The 19322-nt window shown below is 38.9% G+C and overlaps 1 protein-coding gene across 5 annotated transcripts in view; it reads left to right on the forward strand.

Moving 5' to 3' along the window:
• LOC103130355 (period circadian protein homolog 2-like) overlaps positions 1-19322 on the forward strand; it is a 33275-nt gene that overhangs the window by 5370 nt on the left and 8583 nt on the right. For 4 of the 5 annotated variants that reach the window (XM_016665855.1, XM_016665854.1, XM_016665856.1 and 1 more), the window contains 17 exons: positions 1578-2113; positions 8849-8941; positions 9063-9217; positions 9706-9827; positions 9912-10113; positions 10473-10524; positions 10940-11082; positions 11225-11303; positions 11883-11989; positions 12077-12230; positions 12353-12467; positions 13042-13194; positions 13337-13427; positions 13541-13715; positions 14024-14148; positions 14330-14536; positions 17303-17563. In XM_016665855.1, the coding sequence (XP_016521341.1) occupies positions 1680-2113; positions 8849-8941; positions 9063-9217; positions 9706-9827; positions 9912-10113; positions 10473-10524; positions 10940-11082; positions 11225-11303; positions 11883-11989; positions 12077-12230; positions 12353-12467; positions 13042-13194; positions 13337-13427; positions 13541-13715; positions 14024-14148; positions 14330-14536; positions 17303-17563 (2668 nt within the window). In that variant the 5' untranslated portion in view covers positions 1578-1679. The remainder of the gene's footprint in view (positions 1-1577; positions 2114-8848; positions 8942-9062; positions 9218-9705; positions 9828-9911; positions 10114-10472; positions 10525-10939; positions 11083-11224; positions 11304-11882; positions 11990-12076; positions 12231-12352; positions 12468-13041; positions 13195-13336; positions 13428-13540; positions 13716-14023; positions 14149-14329; positions 14537-17302; positions 17564-19322) is intronic. The other variant, XM_016665858.1, reaches the window with a different exon arrangement.

Consider the following 19322-nt stretch of genomic DNA (forward strand, 5'->3'; position numbering starts at 1 on the left):
AGGGATTTTCAGTTACCAACATCCCACAGGAGGGATTTAATAGACCATTATGGATTAGTTGACCAATCTAAAGTCATTTATGTTCATTATGGTTTTCTGAAATCCTCACAAACTGTGCTACAAATTTAGGTTAGTTGTAAAGACAAGCTTGGACAAAGTTATGCACAGACATTTAATGTATTCAACTTGACCAGAAGCATTCGTTTTTATTTGATTTTAAGTGTGTTTTATTTGAAATTTAAAAGCAGCATTTAAATATAATGCCAGCTGCTTTACTAGATATTGACTGCATATTCTTGTATAACACAATTGGTTAAATGACAAAATATAATTATTGTCAAAAACTGTGCTTTCTTCTTTATCGTTGAGTTTTCCACTTCCAGTTAGAGTGGCCGTCTGGGTGTTTGTGGAAAGTTTGGAAAACTTCAAATATCCAATCCTCCTCTTCACTGTTGCTTAGTCTGCTGTCAAAAGCTTTAAATAAACTTTTGGGATTCTTTTTAGTTTTTTTTGGGGGGGATTGTTTTTTTTAAACCACGCTCTTCCAATTTTCCATTGACAAAGTGCTTTGTGTAATATTTCAGTCACAGCTTTACATGTTTTTAATGTAAACACAGCATCATTGATGCCACTCTGTAACCAACCGTGTTCTTGATACTGGATGGAGTATTTTGACATCCTTTTTTGCTGTCTTACATGCTCAACTGAGGTCACAATACAGCCATGGTAAAAAAAAGAAAGTACACCCTCTTTGAGCTTTTAGAGTTTACATATCTGTACGGGGTAATAATGACCAGACTTGTAGGAAGTGTTGAAAATATTTCTACTGTACAGAAACACGTAAGACATTCCACACTGTCATTATTTATATAACAAAAAAAAAGTCTCAAGCATTCCTCTGTGTTAACTTGGGGATGAATGGTGAAAGTGTGGGTTCATTTTAAAGGCTTGACCAGATCGGTTTTGTTATTTAGAGTTAGAAAGAGGATCTACTTTTTAGTGTTGCTTGGTGATGTGCGTTGGCAATCAGATCAATCTTGTCAGGCGTTATCTGGGGTCCAAGTTGGAAAATCCTTTTAAAAGAGTTGAAGGGTTTAGATTGGACAGACCTGCTGTTCTTAAAGGCCAAATTGTCTGAACCAGAGGCTTTCATAGAACATCAGAGGCGTCCAGCAGGGTTTTCAGGGGTCCAGGGTCAAACCACACAATGTTTCAAATATGACACTAGACCAAAGACAGAAGGAAGCCTTTTGAAGTACGATGTTTTTTTTTTTCTGTTTTTAACTTTGTGCAAGCATTATTCCTCTTATATTTATGTAGTTGTTCAAATGAACAGGCAGACACAATCTCATGTTGAAAAATCATCATAGCATTGACTATTTGGCACCACTGGATACAAATGCAGAGAAAAATCATTACTGTCTGGAGCTCATGTCAAAGAACTTTGCAACTTTCATAAAATTTTAAACATCATTTTTTTCCTTCACTGGATGTTAAGTCATGTATTTTGCAAATATTTAAAACTGTGATTAGACACAGGGTCATTCATGTCTATCACATGTGGTCTCTTTCCACAGATCAGTTCGTTTACTTGACATCCACTCAGCTGTCATCCTTCAGACAATGGGATGACTGCGTTCTACCTAACCTGAAACAACCCCAACAAATACCTCCTCCTGATGTCGGACGATTCAGACTCCAAGCCCTACCCCTTGCCGGTTCCGGCAGATCGGGATGGAGCCTCGGCTTCGAGCAGTTCCGTCTCAAGCGGAGCCTCGGGGTGCAGGCCCATGGCACAGATGCGGTGGGTGGGCAGCTACGCCCAGGGCAGACCTGACCTTGGACTGCCCTCCGAGGGCAGCGACAGCAGCGGTCAGGACCCCGCCCTCTCTCCTCACAACGTGCGCAAGACAACGCGTTCTCGGTTGTCCCCCGAGGAGGATGTGGAGATGAAGAGCAGTGGGTCCAGCGGCAGCGGGACAGAATCGCATGGCAACGAGAGTCATGGCAACGAGAGTCATGGGAATGACAGCAACGGCCACGAGTCAATGGGCAGCTCCAACAGCCGCAGTAAAGACTCGGCATTGCTCGAATCTTCAAGCAGCAATAAAAGGTAAGAGATGGCAGAACTTTCTCTCCTTTACTGTAGTTTCTTATTACAAATTTTAAAAGAAAGACATGCCACTTAGTTTTCCAATCTGTACCAATTTGCAACAACTTCCTCTTGCACCACAGTAAGAAGGTATAAGGTGTGTTTTTTTTAAGGTGTTCATCAGAGATTTTAGTTTTCTATAGTGATGGGATGTTTTTGGACTTCATTATAATTTTAATTAATCACTTGCAGGCTTGTAGATTTACCAACCGAAGCTTATGTAAATGAACAGCATGGGGTCTCCTGGAAGAGCTATCGCTACAGGGGCCTTTACAAGCAACACTCAACTCTGTCAATTACGACTGCAAGTTTAATAGGAATGACCTGAAATGAAGTAAATGTGAACAATACTACTCGATAACAGAACCGTAAGTCAGAGGCTTCTTAGAGCGCAGAACAACTAATAAACTGCTTTTCCTGCTAATATGGCTCCATGTCAGTAGGTCCATTTGTCCCTCTCTTCTAAATGTTCACTCTGAATGGCAAAAAAGGGCAAAATCACCAGATCCCTTTGGCAAAACAGAAGACAAAAAACCTTGTCTGGTTACTCTCACCAGAAACAAGCAAAATAAATCGCCATTGTCAGTGAAAGTTTGGTGTTTTTTGTCAAGAAAGTAAGGCAATATTCAGACTCAGTTCCTCTGTCTACAGCAGTGTGGATATATCAACTGGCTAATTACCATTCCTGATTAAAGCTAAAAAATTTTACATCGTCATCACTTTCTATTCAACACAAAGAGACTTACACTGAAACTTCACTCTCCTAAATCAAATTTTAAAACTTTACTGTGCAGCAGGACCTCAGCAGAAACGGCTGGGATAGTTTACTTATCAAACATAAAAAGAAGTTTACAAGCAGCAGTATGCACCTTATCTTTGTCATAAAATTGAACGTGAAATTAGATTTAGGGATTTAGCCTCGCAGTCATTCACCCCTAACGTAGGCTGATCATTGATTGTGATGCAGTGCCAAAAACAGTTCAGTTTTTGAAATGAGACTTTAGCCAGTAGATCAACAAAAAGGTAAAAATAGTATTAAGAGTCACCGAGACCCACCTGTTGATGTCAGATAACAGCCATTGCTTATAATTAACACTCCAGGAGTCTTTTACCACTTAAATTTGTATTAGTGAAAATTTTCTCTCCATGAACGGCCCTTCAGAAACAAAATTTTTAAATGGTGCTTTGTAAATTGGGCATTCCATTCAGTGAATCACTGTTAGCTGAACACTTTTCAAACTCAGAATAGATTCTCGCAGTAAGATAACGTTGGGTAAAAATACCATAGCTTCTTGATACTTGGAGTAGAATTTGAAACAAAAAAAAATTGATCTAATCTCTTATTTGAAACAAAAAAGTAACAATTATTCTTACAAAATAATTTATCATATTGTTCATTGCAGTCAGATCTTTGTCATGAGATTTAAACTACTCTAAAGCAGATGAATGGCTGGACAGAAATATTTTAGCAGCATAATATTCCAATCATACCTTGTCCTCGTAACAAGAGGCTAATAGCATTAAGCTATTCATTGCTGAAGGGCAACTATGTAAAAATGTTTAGCACTTTATAGCTTGGGACTAGCTTCCAGCCAGATCACATTATGAACAGCTGAGTCTAATCTGGTTTCTGGTTGAAGCAGTGGATAGGTTGTCTTGGCAGCAGTTTGGTTAAAACTACGTTTTAAAAATTTGTCTGGCAAGTTTGGTGAGATGTGGTTTGGCTTACATGTTGAGATTATCTGTGTTTTACTGGAAAAGCAGCTGTAGTGCTAACCGCAGTCAAACAACATTATTTTATGGCAAATAATGTTGTTTTTTTTATTCCACTGCTTCACACACACATTCACATGGTGGATGGAATATTTTTAATGTTTTTCTTCCTTAACTTTACAGTTTTGACACATAAAGGAGCATTCATGCAGCACATTATATCTTGCATATTTCATCCAGAATTAGTGAATAATAGATAGAATCACCTTTGAATTTAAGCCATAGATTCAACGGTGGTAATCCGTAAAACCTTTCGTGCGAGTATGTGGCAACAGGCCAGGATCAACATTCAAGGTTTGTGAAAACAGATAAGCTCATCTGTTTTTTCTCCTCTGTTGCAAATGCTTAAGCAAGAGCAAATTATTTTTCTGAACCTTAAGTGATACACACTTAAGGTTTTTTTATTCATAAGTCTCAACTTTTGAAATAAATCTTGGATAGCACCTTTAATTTCATGAGTTTCTGTGACATCAAACCTTTTTGTCTGAGACATAAGAATTGGTTTAAAACTAAAAAAAAAAGAAAAAAAAAAGACAGCTTTAAAACTTGCAGAATATTTTCCTGTCTTCATCATGACCAGAAATAGACCCAGACACTATACAGCTTGTCCTGGAAACATACAGAGCAGAGGAACAAATACATGACTGTATCAACCAGCAGGAAAAGCAAATTGATGTCATCTTGAAGGCTGGAAGCTGGCTTTTCTTCAATGCCAGATGGGCCATGTCACACTTTCCTACTCCTTGTTGCCATGACAATGCACTGTTTGTGTGTGTTTATCTCTGGGTGGAGCAACCCGGTCTCAAGCTCTGACGTCTTTACTCACGCTAGGCTTTGCCTTACTTTGACCTGCCCTTGCTGCTTGAGATCCAAGCCTTTTTTTCTTTCTTTTTAAACCGCTCCTTTTCCGCCATGGTCTATTTCCCTTCTGGCATCTAACGCTCTGTCTGCCGACAGAATGACGTATTTTAAACCCACATAACTCTTTCTGGTTTTGTGTTGCTACATAGCACCACTGTCTGCCAACTCTGAGTCAGCTCAGTTTACTTTCTACATTTTTTGTTCTCCAGTTTTAGGAGGTACACCTCAGAATGTTTTTGTACTTGTCTACTCTCTTGATATAGATCTGTATGTATAAACTAATTTCTGGAAAAGCAAGTGATTTAATCGCAACCAAATATTAACCTATTAAACTAAACATGTCGACAACATTGCATTTTCTAAAAGTTAGGACACCCTATCCCTAAAAGGTTATCAGACGCCCTTTGGCTTTTGCATGTACTGCATGCTTTAGTGTCTCAGTGGGATTAAGTTCTGGCCTTTGATGAGACCCAGGATCTTTCGTTTCTTAGTAATTGGTCAGTTCTTGATGTAGCTTGCATGTTTTGTGTCCCTGTCATGTTGCTCTGCTTTGGCTCTATTTGTTTTTATATGGTTTCACAATTCTCTCAAGCGTCCTTTGATAGTCAGTAGATAAAAGCCACATCCTGCTGCAGAAGATCTTTCCCATTACACTTTCAGCTATGTGCTTCTCAGGACAAGAAGAATAAGTGTTACCCATGGCATTATTTCAAAAGACTGACAACGGGCCCATATTGACCGTATTGTTACCTTAAATTCTGACTTTAGTTTGTCTATGCAAAATTAGCCAAACCTGTGGTTTAAACAGCCAGTTTATCACATTTTAAACTCAGTTAATGTTATCGATTCTTCTCATCTTGCTGCAATGTCAAACTAATGGCAAGAAAAAATGGTCTGCAGTTGTGAAAAACTACAAAGGCATTCAAAGCCTCTTTTCTTAGTTTTGTTGTCCCAAAAAGCCTGTAGATTGAAAGCGGTTAAATCTGACACCCAAGTCCTGCACATGTTAGATGAACTCATTCTAATCTAAACCATCTACCACACCTGACTCAAATTGTTGACTCATTTCCTGTTACTAAGTTCATCAGGAACCCGCTTGGCTTGTTCATCTAAAACATGCAGGACACCAGCCCACTTCCTGGTGTGTGTGGGGTACATTTCCAAGGAGGTTCCATTAAACGTTTTCTACTTACTAATATCAGTGATCAGTTTATTTATTATGTCCTACTGACACTGTTTTAAAACCAATAATCCTGTGCCTGTTTCAATAAAGAAAATGAATTTGTTGCTTAAAATGACCACATGTTCTAGCATGTCTCCTACTACTAATATTAATATGCCAATTCATCAGGTGAATATCACGTGCTTGTGCCAAAGTCCAAACATCTCCTTTGTCCCATTTATTGGTGAGCTTGCGTGCGAGTGGCAAGGGCTTTCTGGAGTTTATTCAGAGATCACTGATAAGTGATGCATTTTTATGGCTGCATTGTTTTATTTCCCAGAAGCCAAATGGATGGCTACACACATCTAGAATTACATCACTGCAATAACTTCTGCTTAATGTTTTACTGAGTGAGCTCCTCTGTGCCACAGATCCTGCTGGTTTTCTGAATGTAGGCAGAAAAAAAATGACAGTAGATTGCAGCTTAAAACATTTTCCACATTGTTCAGGTGTATTAGTTTGACTAATAACTCTGTTAGTCTGTAAGGTTTTCATCTCATTACATTAGAAAGATGATTTACTCTGATAAGCATGGACAGTCTGGTCAGCTAATTTTCAGTGCCATCGGGTCGATTGATACAAATCAAATATTGAAAAGAGATCAAATTATGGATAAAAACAGGAAGCAAAAGTGTGAATGGATTCAACAAATTTACCGATAGATGTGTTTTTAATTAATTCCCATCACATTCAGTGAGAAACAAACCTATGAAAGCCAAATGGAAAACGTCTCATGTCATTTTTAAATGTAATACCTTTGCTGTCCCAGTTATGCCTCTTAAACATAAAGGAATCGATAACCTGTCAGTAGAAGATTTTTAATTAAAGAAGACCAGCTCCCTCTGACCTTCATTTTGTGTTTCTGCTCCCGGAGGACAACTGAAACGTCTCTTACATCGCCTCTTTCAGCGCCCCCTTTATATAACTTTTCCCTGACCTACAGACTCCCTGCCATGATACCAATTAGCTTACTGGACACTAAGACATATTTAGACTGTCTAGTCTAAAACCAGCTGTTGCATTGTGCGGGACAGAAGGCTATTTAGATTGAATTAGATTCCTTCTTTGGCTCAGGAAGGCTATTTGTGAAGATGTTACCTATTCTGAGCAGGTAATCTGGGTTATTTATAGTTGTTCAGTTTTAGTTCAGATGACTCAGGTTCTCAGACAGCTGCTAATAATCTTGCTCTAAGCCTGGTGGGTAATTCTTCATGTATATTATAAGAAGTGTTATATAGGCAAGTAGGGCAGAGCTGTTGATTTGCAATTGCCAGTTTCTGCTGTTTTCTGTTCAGATTTCACCACAGTGTCAGCTGAAAAGAAAAAAAATAGTTTTGCGCTCTCAAACTTGTGTTCAGACTGAAACCACGTGTGGCATCTCTGGGAACTAAAGGCTTACACTGAACTTGGACTCACCTGTGCCAGGAATAACGATTCACTCTATTTTTGAGCAGGCGTTCTAGATATAGATAGTATGCAGTGTTGAAATTAGTCGTAAGGTTCTGGGTTAACAGAAGCTTACATTTGTACATTAGATACATGGTACGAAGCTAATAGAGAGACTAAGTTAACACAAACAGGAAATGTCTGTTTGTGTTAACTTAGACGGTCAGCCATGATGGCTATTCCAGGATTTCTTTGAGCAGATCTCCAGATTTTTTCTCAGCTGAATGAGATCATGAGTTTGTTGTCTTAGAACTGTTTACTGTAAATTCTTATAGATCTGTTATTATCTGAGGGTGTTGGCCTGAATGAAGGTTGTGGTTTGCTTTATATGGAGCAAATGTTCACTGTAGTTGAGGTCAAACAAATCCTGTTTATGTCGGAAGTAAAACATTTTTTCTCATGTACGTATGTTTTCCCTAATTCACGTCAGCAGGACGTTGGTTTAAAAACAGCTTTTAAATGGATAATAAAAACATGTAACTTTATGCATGAACAATGAACATGATAGACTTTTGTTCGTGCTGCTTATTTGTAAATGAAAATGTAGAAAAGCTAAACAGAGGATAAAATGAGGATGATAAGATTTAAAATGAAAAAAAAAAAAAACACTTCTGTAATATAAAATTTTTCTGAGATATTAAATTTGGTTGTTCTCATCAAAATTACCAGAAAAAAAGACTTGAAAACTATCAATATGTGTGCATTGATTGTATATAATATATCACTTTCATTATTTTAAAATTCAGATTCAGCTGTATTGTAGGTAATGGAGACAGACTGAAGGCCAGAAACGGTCTGCTTTGAAAATATATCAAGCACACCTTTCTAAATCTGAGCACCAAGAGAACAAGCAGCGATTTTTGCCCACTGCTTGTTCTCTGCCCCCACTTGTGTTTTGACCTCACACTTGACCACAGTGCTGTGTTCTTGCTGTGCAGCCAACTGAGCAGCGGGAAATAATTTGGGTCCTTCAAGTAGATGACAAAGACTTTCAGGATAAGAGTGTGATTTTTGTTTTGTTACTTGGTTGCTAAATGTTCAAAATTGGATCTGAAGCTCAAAAGACGCTGTTACAGAATTCACAAAAGGCATACGAAAACAGCTGATCTTCTTTTGGCTTGAGTTAACAACAGGCCCAAAGTGTGAAAATGGGGACACTTGTTCTTCTCCACTGAAAGAAACTCGAGCACCTCAGACGCGTGTGAAAAACATGTGATAAGTCTGTACTTCAGAGAAGAATCGTTTGCACCTAATTGTTCTCCTTCTGCTTACTTTGAACTCTCGAAAAGCTGGTTGATTAAACATCAGCGTGAAATCTCTTTTTTTTGGAACAGAAGTGATTTTTACTCCATTTTCAGGTTGCAATTTAAAAATGTTCCTTCTCTCTTGCACAGCTCCAACTCCCACAGCCCATCTCCTCCCAGCAGCTCCAACGCCTACAGTCTGCTGAGCTCGGAGCAGGACAACCCTTCAACCAGTGGCTGCAGGTTAGCTCAGTGACCGCCGCTGCTGTCAGGATCAAGATCTTTATTTAGTCTGTTTGTAAGAGCCCCTTTTCATTAGTGCTATGAGTGATGACTCTTGGTTGTTTACTTGTCCGTCTTGCAGTAGTCAGGAGTCCGCGAAAGCCAAGAACCAGAAGGAGGTGATTAAAACGCTGAAGGAGCTCAAACTCCACGTGCCAACTGACAAGCAGCACAACAGCAAGTCGACCACACTGAGCGCGCTGAAATACGCCCTGCGCTGTGTGAAGCAAGTGGAAGGTCTGTTGCAGATAACAACCTACTCTGCCTTCTCCGTGCTTCCGATTGTTTTCATCAACAACGTCTGTTTGCCTTTATGGGTTTTTTATAGTTCTTTTTTCGAGTGATTCGCTGTACATTTATGAGTAGACGCAGGAATGCAGCCTTTATTCATTCATTAAGACTGACTTTTCTGAAGTGTTTGAGATAAAGGTGATGCTATAATTTTGAGCATCTTTTGCACATAGTCACAGAGGTAATGGCTTGTAAAATTGGCAGAAATTTTACAGGCCATTACTGTATAAAATGTAAAGTATCAGTTATGTGTCATGCATATCAACAGCTATTTATCCATTGTAGGTGTTCGGTAGTACAGTTCTTCAGTTTTATCATTTTCATTATTAAAAAATGTCCTTGGCATCAGTGTCGTGGGCGTCTTGGAAGACGATCCTCTCTGTGTTGTATGTTGAACAAATTTGGACCAAATCACTGCATCTTTTCTCTTTCAGCGAATGAGGAGTACTACCAGCTGATGATGGTCAATGACAGTCATCCCTCTGGCCTGGATGTTTCTTCTTACACCATAGAGGAGATAGACAGCATCACGTCAGAGTACACCCTCAAAAGCAACGTAAGACCAAGTCTTTGTTTTTTTCCTCTCCGACTGGTGCGCGTCACAGGTTTAAGATTTTTTATTTTTTTTTGGCATCTACAGGACATTTTTGCAGTGGCGGTGTCCCTGAGCACAGGAAAAATCATCTACATATCTGATCAGGCTGCCTCCATCCTAAACTGTAAACGAGATGCGTTCAAAGACTCCAAGTTTGTGGAGTTTCTGATGCCGCAGGACATCAGTGTGTTCTACAGCTTCACCACGCCTTACCGCCTGCCGTCTTGGAGCATGTGCACTGGAGCAGGTACCCAGAGCTACATGTCTCTCTCCAAACCACCGGCTAAATCCAGACAATGTTCAATGTATGGATATTATGTTGATGTTTTTAGATTTTCATTTGCAAAACCTTTTGAAAACCGTGCAACATTTTCTCAGCTCGTGGTTGTAACATGACAGAATATGATGCAGCTTTAGATTAGGGAAATAAATTATGCATTTGACCCCCTTTCATTTATTACATATTCAATGTGTGCAGGTTTCTGAATATTGCTTTTTGATGCATTTATTCAGACCTGATGCATCTGCTTTTGGCTGCATCCTGTGTGGATCGTGTTCCCTTTGAATTTACAGGTGTTTTTTTTGGGGTTTTTTTTCCTGTTTCAGATCCGTCTCCTTCTGACTGTATGCAGGAGAAGTCCTTTTTCTGTCGTATCAGGTGCGTTTTGCATCGGTTCCTGCACGTCAGGCCATCTGCTGCTTGTATCCGTTTGTTGGTTTTATTCATGCATTTAATTCCACTGCGGATGTTTCTCATTTTGTATATGAGTTCACATTCATGCAGGCCATAATAAGATGCTTTTTCCAGGTTAACCTGGAAGAAGCATTTTTTATGGAGAAACACAAAAAAATAAAAAGAATTGCATTTGTAAAGGTGATTGGATTTTTCCTACTTTTGAAGGTTCAAAATTTAAGTTTGGTTTCTTTTATGGTCTGAAGTGAAAATTTGCTCCACACTGCTCCCGTGTGTTCAATTTGCAAACTAAGAGTAGATAGTTTTAATACATAGTTGACTGAAACGTGCTGTTTTTTCTTGGGTTAACTCATTGCTAAATTGTTGTTCTGATATTCAGTGGCGGTAAGGAGTTCGAGGGTAATTTGCGGTACTATCCGTTCCGCATGACCCCTTATCTGATGAAGGTGCAGGATGTGGCTCATGATGAAGACCAGTTCTGCTGCCTCCTGCTGGCTGAGAGGGTTCACTCTGGATACGAAGGTAAAAACGCTGCTCAGACCAGAATATTAGCATACAAATATCTGAATTATTATTATTATTATTATTATTATTATTATTATTATTATTATTATTATTGTTTAAATATCAACAATTTCAATTGTTTTCCAAAATTTGCTTGCAGCACCCAGAATTCCACCTGATAAGCGCATTTTCACCACCACGCACACTCCAAATTGTGTATTTCAGGATGTGGATGAGAGGTAAGGTTTCAGTGCACTTTGTGTACGCTTGCAGCGCCTTGCAAATCTTTTCATGCCTTTTGAAGATGTTCACAATGAGTCGTTTTACAACCAAACCTTCTACATATTCTTGTGGATTTCATGTGATAGAACAACACAAAGTATAATCAAGCCAATCTTATTTATAAAGTTCTTTAAAAACAACAAGCACTAAACAAGCAGTTTGGAAAATAGTAAGTATAAAAATAATAAAGATTAACAAATAAAAAACAGAATAAAACTCATGTAAAAGTAATAAGTAAGAATATACAAAGCATACATCAGGAAAAGTATAAAAATGACTAAAGAAACTGTTCCCTAACTTTGAAGCTGCGAAAGCAAATGCCCTTTGCTTTAAAAGTAGCAAAGTGAAAGGAAAGCAATGGTTTTAGCAGCTTTGTTGTTGTTCTTTTCTTCTTCTACTTTATTTTAGTCTATTATGTTGTGGTTGTAATGTGACAAAATCTTAAAAAAAAACAAAAAAACCTTAAAGGCCATTTTATATTCCAAATACTAAATGCGTAACACTAATAGAGATAATCTTTTCATGTTGTGTGTCAGGGCCGTTCCTCTCCTGGGCTACCTCCCCCAGGACCTCATCGGTACTCCGATTCTTTGCCACCTGCATCCCAACGACCGGCCCGTCATGCTGGCCATTCATAGAAAAAGTGAGCCTCCAAATCAAACAGATCTATATTCTTAGCTGATGCGTACGCCAAGATCTGAGTTTTAATTCTTCGTATTTTATACTCCAGTCATACAGTACGCAGGGCAACCATTCGACCACTCGTCCATCCGCTTCTGTGCTCAAAATGGAGAATACATCGTCCTGGACACCAGCTGGTCCACCTTCGTGAACCCCTGGAGCAGAAAGGTTTCCTTTGTTATCGGGAGGCATAAAGTTCGCATGTGAGTACTGCTCATGTTTTCTGTGCAGAAGACGGTTTTTACTGAAGTTCTGTATAGAAAAGTTTTTATCAGATTTTAAACTGTCTTGTAAGTCACTAACTGTTGATGCATTTTTCCACCAGGGGCCCCATGAATGAGGACATTTTCATGACTCCGCTCTCATCCATGGGTCACATGAAGAATATGGACTCAGATATCCAGGAAATAACAGAGCAGATTCATCGGCTTCTGCTGCAGGTGAAAGAAGACGGCCACCTGACAATACTGTGCAAAAGTCTGCAGACTTTCTTTTAATCCTCTAAAGTAGCCTTGAATAGCAGTTCATCAGGCTTTCTGGATGTCTTTAGAAGTTTCTCTTTGGACTTTCAATTTTAATTTTAATCAAGCAGCTGAAGATAATCGAATATAAAAAATATAACCTTGCATAGGGTAAATGATCAACTGAAGGATGGTTCAGGTCTTAGGTTTTGTTTCAGATCTTTGCTGGATTTTATGGCTATTTCTTTAATGCTTGACTTTCAGATACAATTAATGTGCATTAAATAGTTAATTATCCTTGTTTGTGTTAATTCTCTCCTTAACTGTCACCGTCAAAATGCTTAAACGCAAGTCGATGACAGTCAAGGGTTTAATAGATCACTAGAGAGTCTGATTCTGGAGCAAATTCTAAGTAATAGCATATAGATTATAGAGATAAAGCAAGCACTATTCCAAAGAAGATTAAAACTCAAGACACATTTTGAGCTATGTCAGCATCCCTTTATCTTGTTGTTTTTAAACTTTTTCTTCTTCCCTCTCCATTCTTGATCAGCCGGTTCACAACAGTGGGTCGAGTGGTTACAGTAGTCTTAACAGCAATGAGTACCTTCAGGGCATGACCTCCTCCTCAAGTGAGAGCCTGAACAATGGAAAAGAAGGAAAAGTACAACAAAAGGAAGGGGAGCAGAGCAGCAAAAGCAGACCTGTGAGTAAAATTGCACATACCTGTCTGATTTCACAGCACATTTATTTATTCTTATTTATTTATTTTTTTGCTAAATCCCTGAAACCACTTAACTGCAAAGTGAGCTTAGGGAACAACTCACTAGTACATTTTCTTCCAAAAGCGTACTTTTCAGGAAATTTGTAAGGGAATTCATCTTCAGAAGAACCAAGAGCAGCAGACGGCAAAATCAGAACACAAACGAAGCAATACCAGTAAGTTGTTTTTTTGTTTTGTTTGTTTGTTTGTTTTTTTTTTTTTTATAATCCAGTTATTGTTACATTTACGTCTTTATTCAGAAACTAATTCTTTGGTCTATCTCTGCTAGTGTCAGGACAGAACAGCCAGGCGGTTGTACGTCTCAAAGACTCGGCTCCCCCGATCAGCTGGAGGGAGGCCACCGCCGCCGCCGACAGTCGAGTCTCTTTTCACGAGGAGCTCGGCCTCAACGATCAGACTGTCTACTCCTACCAGCAAATCAGCTGTCTGGACAGTGTTATCAGGTACACAGATAAAAACGGACACTTTGACAAGCCAAGGTCCGTTCTGCAGAAAAAGAAGCTGACCATGTCTTAAAACTGAAGGCTTTTAGTTTACCGAAAAGATTCTCAGTAAAATGCATTGAAACATTCTATTGAATCAAAAAGATTCAAGAATTGTGATCTTCTCTGACCTGTTCTAGTCCGCGCTCCTGCAGTGAAACAAAGTGTCAAACATGACCCGTCTTAAAAATATGATACTTTGGTTCTCTGTAATATTGCCGTTCACTAGCTCGTGATCATGACATCAGTGTTGTGACTGGCTCCTGCAGGTACTTGGAGAGCTATAACGTCCCTGTCATCATGAAGAGAAAATGTCAGTCATCCTCCAACACCACCTCCTCTAACTCTGACGAGGACAAACAGAAGAAGTCGCATGTCGTGCAGGTCTCTGAAGGTATGTGCTGCTGCTGCCGACCAACCAACAGACCAGATTTGCTATCTCTCCAAACAACACAAGAAGTTCTTTTGAGGATTTCACACTCTTTCCTGTGAACTTCTCATTCTCTGTCTCTCTCAGACGTCTCTCTAATGCCAGTGCCTTATCTGCAGCTGTTGTCCTCTGTTCTCTTTGGCAGAACCAACCTTATCGAAGGATCATTCCCGTATTTCTGCTTTGGATGATCCTCACAAAAAGACCAGTGACCCCGCCACTGCGGTAGTGGGCACTTCGATGCCCCTACCAGTGCCAAACAAACCAGAAAGTGTGGTGTCCATTACCAGCCAATGTAGCTACAGTAGCACTATAGTGCATGTTGGGGACAAGAAACCTCAGCCAGAGTCAGGTACAGTGGAGAAAAAAAACCTCCAGCCAGAATCTCTCTCAACATGTTTACACGAAACACTTCTGGTGACAAAGAATGTCTATATGCTGGTGATGTAATAAGTAATTATTTTTTACTTGTTATATCTTATTTCCTCAAAAAAGATCCTATCCTCTAGTATCAGTAGTTTTGAAACATTTACGTACTATTTTTTTACTATGTAAATTGCATAACATAACAAAAAAGAGAAAAGATAAAAATGCATGTTTTTGCAAAGCATCTTAACATGCATGTGCAGATACCACTGCTTCTGTGTTGCCTACAGGAAGACCCTTGGACACAGAAAGACATTTATTCAAAAAAAAGTACAAAAACTAAAGTCTTTGTACTTTAGTTTTCATAAAACTTTCCAGGATATACACAGTATTTGTCACCAGAATAATCTTAACCTTGATCTAAAGACGAAAGCTGCTGTCACACTGTTTCTTATCTTGCCACTCATGTTAGTGTATCTGAAAACGTTTCTTTAACATGAGTTAAAATGTGAACTAATGAGGAGCATTTGGTGGAAAATCCCTTCATGTCATGCATGTGAAGAGTTTTTGTTGTTTTTGATGAGCTACAATTATTAGGCTGAATGGTGTCTGAGTGTCCCTGCATGGCTACCTATTTATTAGCTTTATTTAATGGAAAATGGATCCAATTCCCTGCCATGTCAACCATTTTTTAGCATTTAGCATGCTGATTTGAGTGAATCCTCACCATATAGGCCATCTACAAATCATGATATGGGATCATTTGCTGTTGTTGGGTTAAATAATTGGATCAATGGTGGCACAGTTATTAGACCTTGGACTTTGCATGTTTTTTTGTTATATGCATGGCTTGTTTCCTGTAAATGGGGATTTATACATGCAAAATTGTTTGCCCGTTGGCTGAATCTGGTTCAGTTAAGTAAATATTTAGACAATGCAGACTTTGATTCAATTATTTTACAGTGAACATAGTTTCTTTAGGACAGACACAACATGAGATTTGTGAAACCTTCGTTGTATTTGTAAAAACAAAAAATAAGCACAACCACCTACTTTGATTTAGACTTGGACTTTAGATTATTTTTAGTAAAAATGTTGAACCAAAACCTGGACTAATTTATTGAATGCTGTTTACAGATGCTTTAAAAAAAACTATTTGTGATTCATAAAACTTGTGTTTTAACCCATCCATCCATTCGTCTGGTCTTTGATCAGGATAGTCGGTGCATGTTTGTTGTGTGTGGGATAAAGAAAAATGGACTTACCAAAGGCACCATTTATGCAGGAACCACCACTGACCATAGAAACCCATGGAAAGGCAGATATGAAATAATGTGACAGGAGTATGAAAATAACACAATTGGGAGCTCATTTTTATCTCCAAGTTCATACAGTTTTTAATGTTACAGTGCAAAGCTAAACTAATCCTACGTACACTACGTATTTATCAGCTGGATACATTAAGCTGGTGTCTTATTTTGATGTCTGTTTTTTTTATTTGTGCATTATTCTTATTTGTTAGATTTATAGCCTTTACTCAAAAACCAGCATCGCCCTCTAAAGACTTATTCAAATGCAAAGAGCCTTTAATATGCTTTTAATTACTTTATGCAGTGGACAAATTAGAGTCCAGGATAAGTAGAAGATTAGCCAAGTAAACAACAGCAAATTGTGCTGTGGCGAAAATGTCAATACTGTTGTACATTGTGGGTAATGCTCTTTGAATGTCACGAGGAGTAATTGCTAAAGCATCCCTCAGTGAAATGGGAGACGCTGGCAGGAAGCTGATATGCCATCAACCGTTTCTTTGGCCTGAACACACATGTTTCTGCTGATGCTCTTTCTAAAGCACATCAGATATCAAAACCAAAGTTAAAGTTGCTAAATGTATAATGGTAGTTGTGTTAGCAACATTTCTTTGACTGTGAAATATTACATTTCTTTTACCTTATTAGGAGAGACTGACAACTACATTGTTCCAGATTTAGATGATGATGTATTTTTTTGTTTGAAGTATCCCACCCCTCGCCCCCACTCTATAAAATGTTCATTGGCAGGGTCAGATAGCCGTGCCACTTCATCCTATCGCTACAGCTTTAAAGGACCTGAGTTGAATGCAGGGAACGTACATGTAAGTCTGGTTGAAGGTTCAAATGTTGGGAAGAAATTCAGTCTGGTGGCTTCAGACTTTCTGGCTGGTGAATGATCCCACCCTCTGAAACGTGTCACCGGTCGTTATCACTCAGCACAATGTAACATGAACAACAAAAATATTAAAATTCACAAAGAGTGCATATGTGCAGCTGTGACAATACTTATAAAGATCTAAAATGAGACCTTGAAATAAAGTAAATATTGTCACAATTTCATTTTTTTCTTTCTATTGTGCAACAGAAAACCCAAAGTGTGCAGTTGTTTGTGTTAGCACCTGATATCCCAGAGACAGGTTTCTGCTTTTGTATAATATCCTGACACATCATTTGTTTAGCACTTAATTATAGGTTAGAGTTTTGCACATTTAGTACAATAACCACTTTGGGTTATCAGTATTGTTGCTTAGATGTCATCTGTCATTTGTGATTTTGGTTTTGAGCAGCTAAGTTGTGAAATGCCAGAAAACCTGTTGGTATCTGCATCTGTGCAAGCCTGTTGTTCACTCGTCTTTGCTTTGTTTGTCATCGTTGCAGACGGTTAATAGTTTCTTTGCATAATACAGCATGTAAACATTCCTGTCTCATTGTCATCCATGCAGAGATCACAGAGGATGTACCTGTTGCAGGAGACATGCCAGAATCCAGCCAGAGCATCAACACTCCTCGTCCAGTTTCACCTCCCAGCCAGGAGATGGAGTCCTACAAGAAACTGGGTCTGACTAAGCAGGTGCTGGCAGCTCATACGCAGAAGGAGGAGCAGGCCTTTCTCTGTCGCATTCAAGAGCTTCGAGGACTCGCTCCCCACAAAGCCAACAGCTCCTCGCCCCTGGACCAACAGAGAGATGAACGCACCATCACTGGTACCACTAAACAACACCGTTAAATAATGGTTAAATAGCAGATTAGATTTATCCCTCAGATGCACGGGGCTTTGCTAAAATACTCTACTTAAACATTTCCACATTTTGTCAAGATCAGAACCACAAACTTAGATTTATTTTCAGATTTTGTATGGCACAATTCTACACAATCAGTGCACATCTGTAAAGGGGAAGACAAAAGTTTGCTTCCTAAACTTTTTTTTTATTTTATTTTTTTTTACAAAAACTGCAAATTTCACCTGATACTCTGGTATCCTCAAATAACGTTCAGTGTAACCACCTACCTTCACCTAACTAGTAAAGGTCAATTGTGTGTTATTTAATCTCAGTATAAATACAGCTGTTCTGTGAAGGCCTCTGAGATTTGCTTCAAAACTTTAGTAAGAAAATAAAACAAGAAAAATCATGAGGACCGAAGAATATATTAAACATGAAAGTTGGGGGGGAGCAATAAAGCAGGGCTGGGTTAAAGGACTCCAGGTTCTTTACTGTCATATCATATATGCTAATATATAACACAATATGAAACTGAGTTTCAAGGTGCCAGATAAAAACACACAAAAGACAACATGGCTAAACTGAAAGGCATAGATAAATAAAATAAACAATAAAACTACAGGCAACTGTACAATAACTGTGTAATAACACAATTTGGCTGGTTTCTGAGATTTTTGAGCTCTCTGAGCTCAACAGTCTTACTGTCACAGGGTAAAAGCTGTTCCTGTGCCTTGTGGTTCGACATCTGATGCTTTGCAGCCTCCTATCAAAGGGAGCGGGGAACAAACCACGTGTTTGTCAGGTGGATGGTGTCCTTAAGCTGCTCCCCACCATCTTCTGTGCAGAATTCGCACCTTTAGCAGAGCGGTTGCCATGCCAGAGAAGAGATCCAGGAGCACATGACATTCTCCACCACAAACTGGAGGGGCTTTAGGACAAACAAAACAAACAAAAAAAAAAACATCCCATGTTCTGAATATCTATAGGAGCTCTATCAAATCATTCACCTGCAGGCGGTATTTCATTAAGGCCATGTTTAAGAAGATGCGCTGGTCAAATTATACCAAAATGTAAATTTTTGGCCTCCAAAAAAGCGTCACACATGGCAGAAAATTAACACCACATGTCACACTGAACACACCAACCCACACAGTGAAACATGGCGGTGACAGTGTCGTTCTGTTGGGATGCTTTTCCTCTGCAGGGAGGTCAGTCAGAGATGATAGTGAGATGGACTGACTCAAATACAGGGAGTATGTAATTTAAAAAATAAAAGTCTTTTATAAATTTGTTTAAACTATGTAAAACTGTGGCAAAACAGTATGCTATGAGACAGGTAATCTGTGAAGGAAATCACACTTCTCCTGTGCTAATGGTGGAGAAACAGCTTACCAGTCCAGGAAGTCTAACTAACCCGAGTGTTCATGGCAGACTCCGTTGTTGTGAACCATCTGTGGTGTAGCAGAGAGAAACAGTTAGGCTGTGAGCAGCGCATACATGAGGATGATTGAGAGCACTAAGACACTCCTCCTGGCTCTGATTGGTTGTCGCTGACCAAGTGGCGTATTTCCACATCACAGCTATTCACTACTTTATGTTGATTTGTGGTTGTAATATGACAAAATGAGAAATGGTTCAAGGCGTGCGAATACTTTTGCAAGTGTCTTTCATTTGCATTCATTCTTTTAATTATCTGGTAACTTAATGTCTGTACAAAACAGACTTCTTATTCGTAATTATT

Source organism: Poecilia formosa, unplaced genomic scaffold (genome assembly GCF_000485575.1).
Source record: "Poecilia formosa unplaced genomic scaffold, Poecilia_formosa-5.1.2 Scaffold627, whole genome shotgun sequence".
In the NCBI taxonomy this organism is placed as follows: Eukaryota; Metazoa; Chordata; class Actinopteri; order Cyprinodontiformes; family Poeciliidae; genus Poecilia; species Poecilia formosa.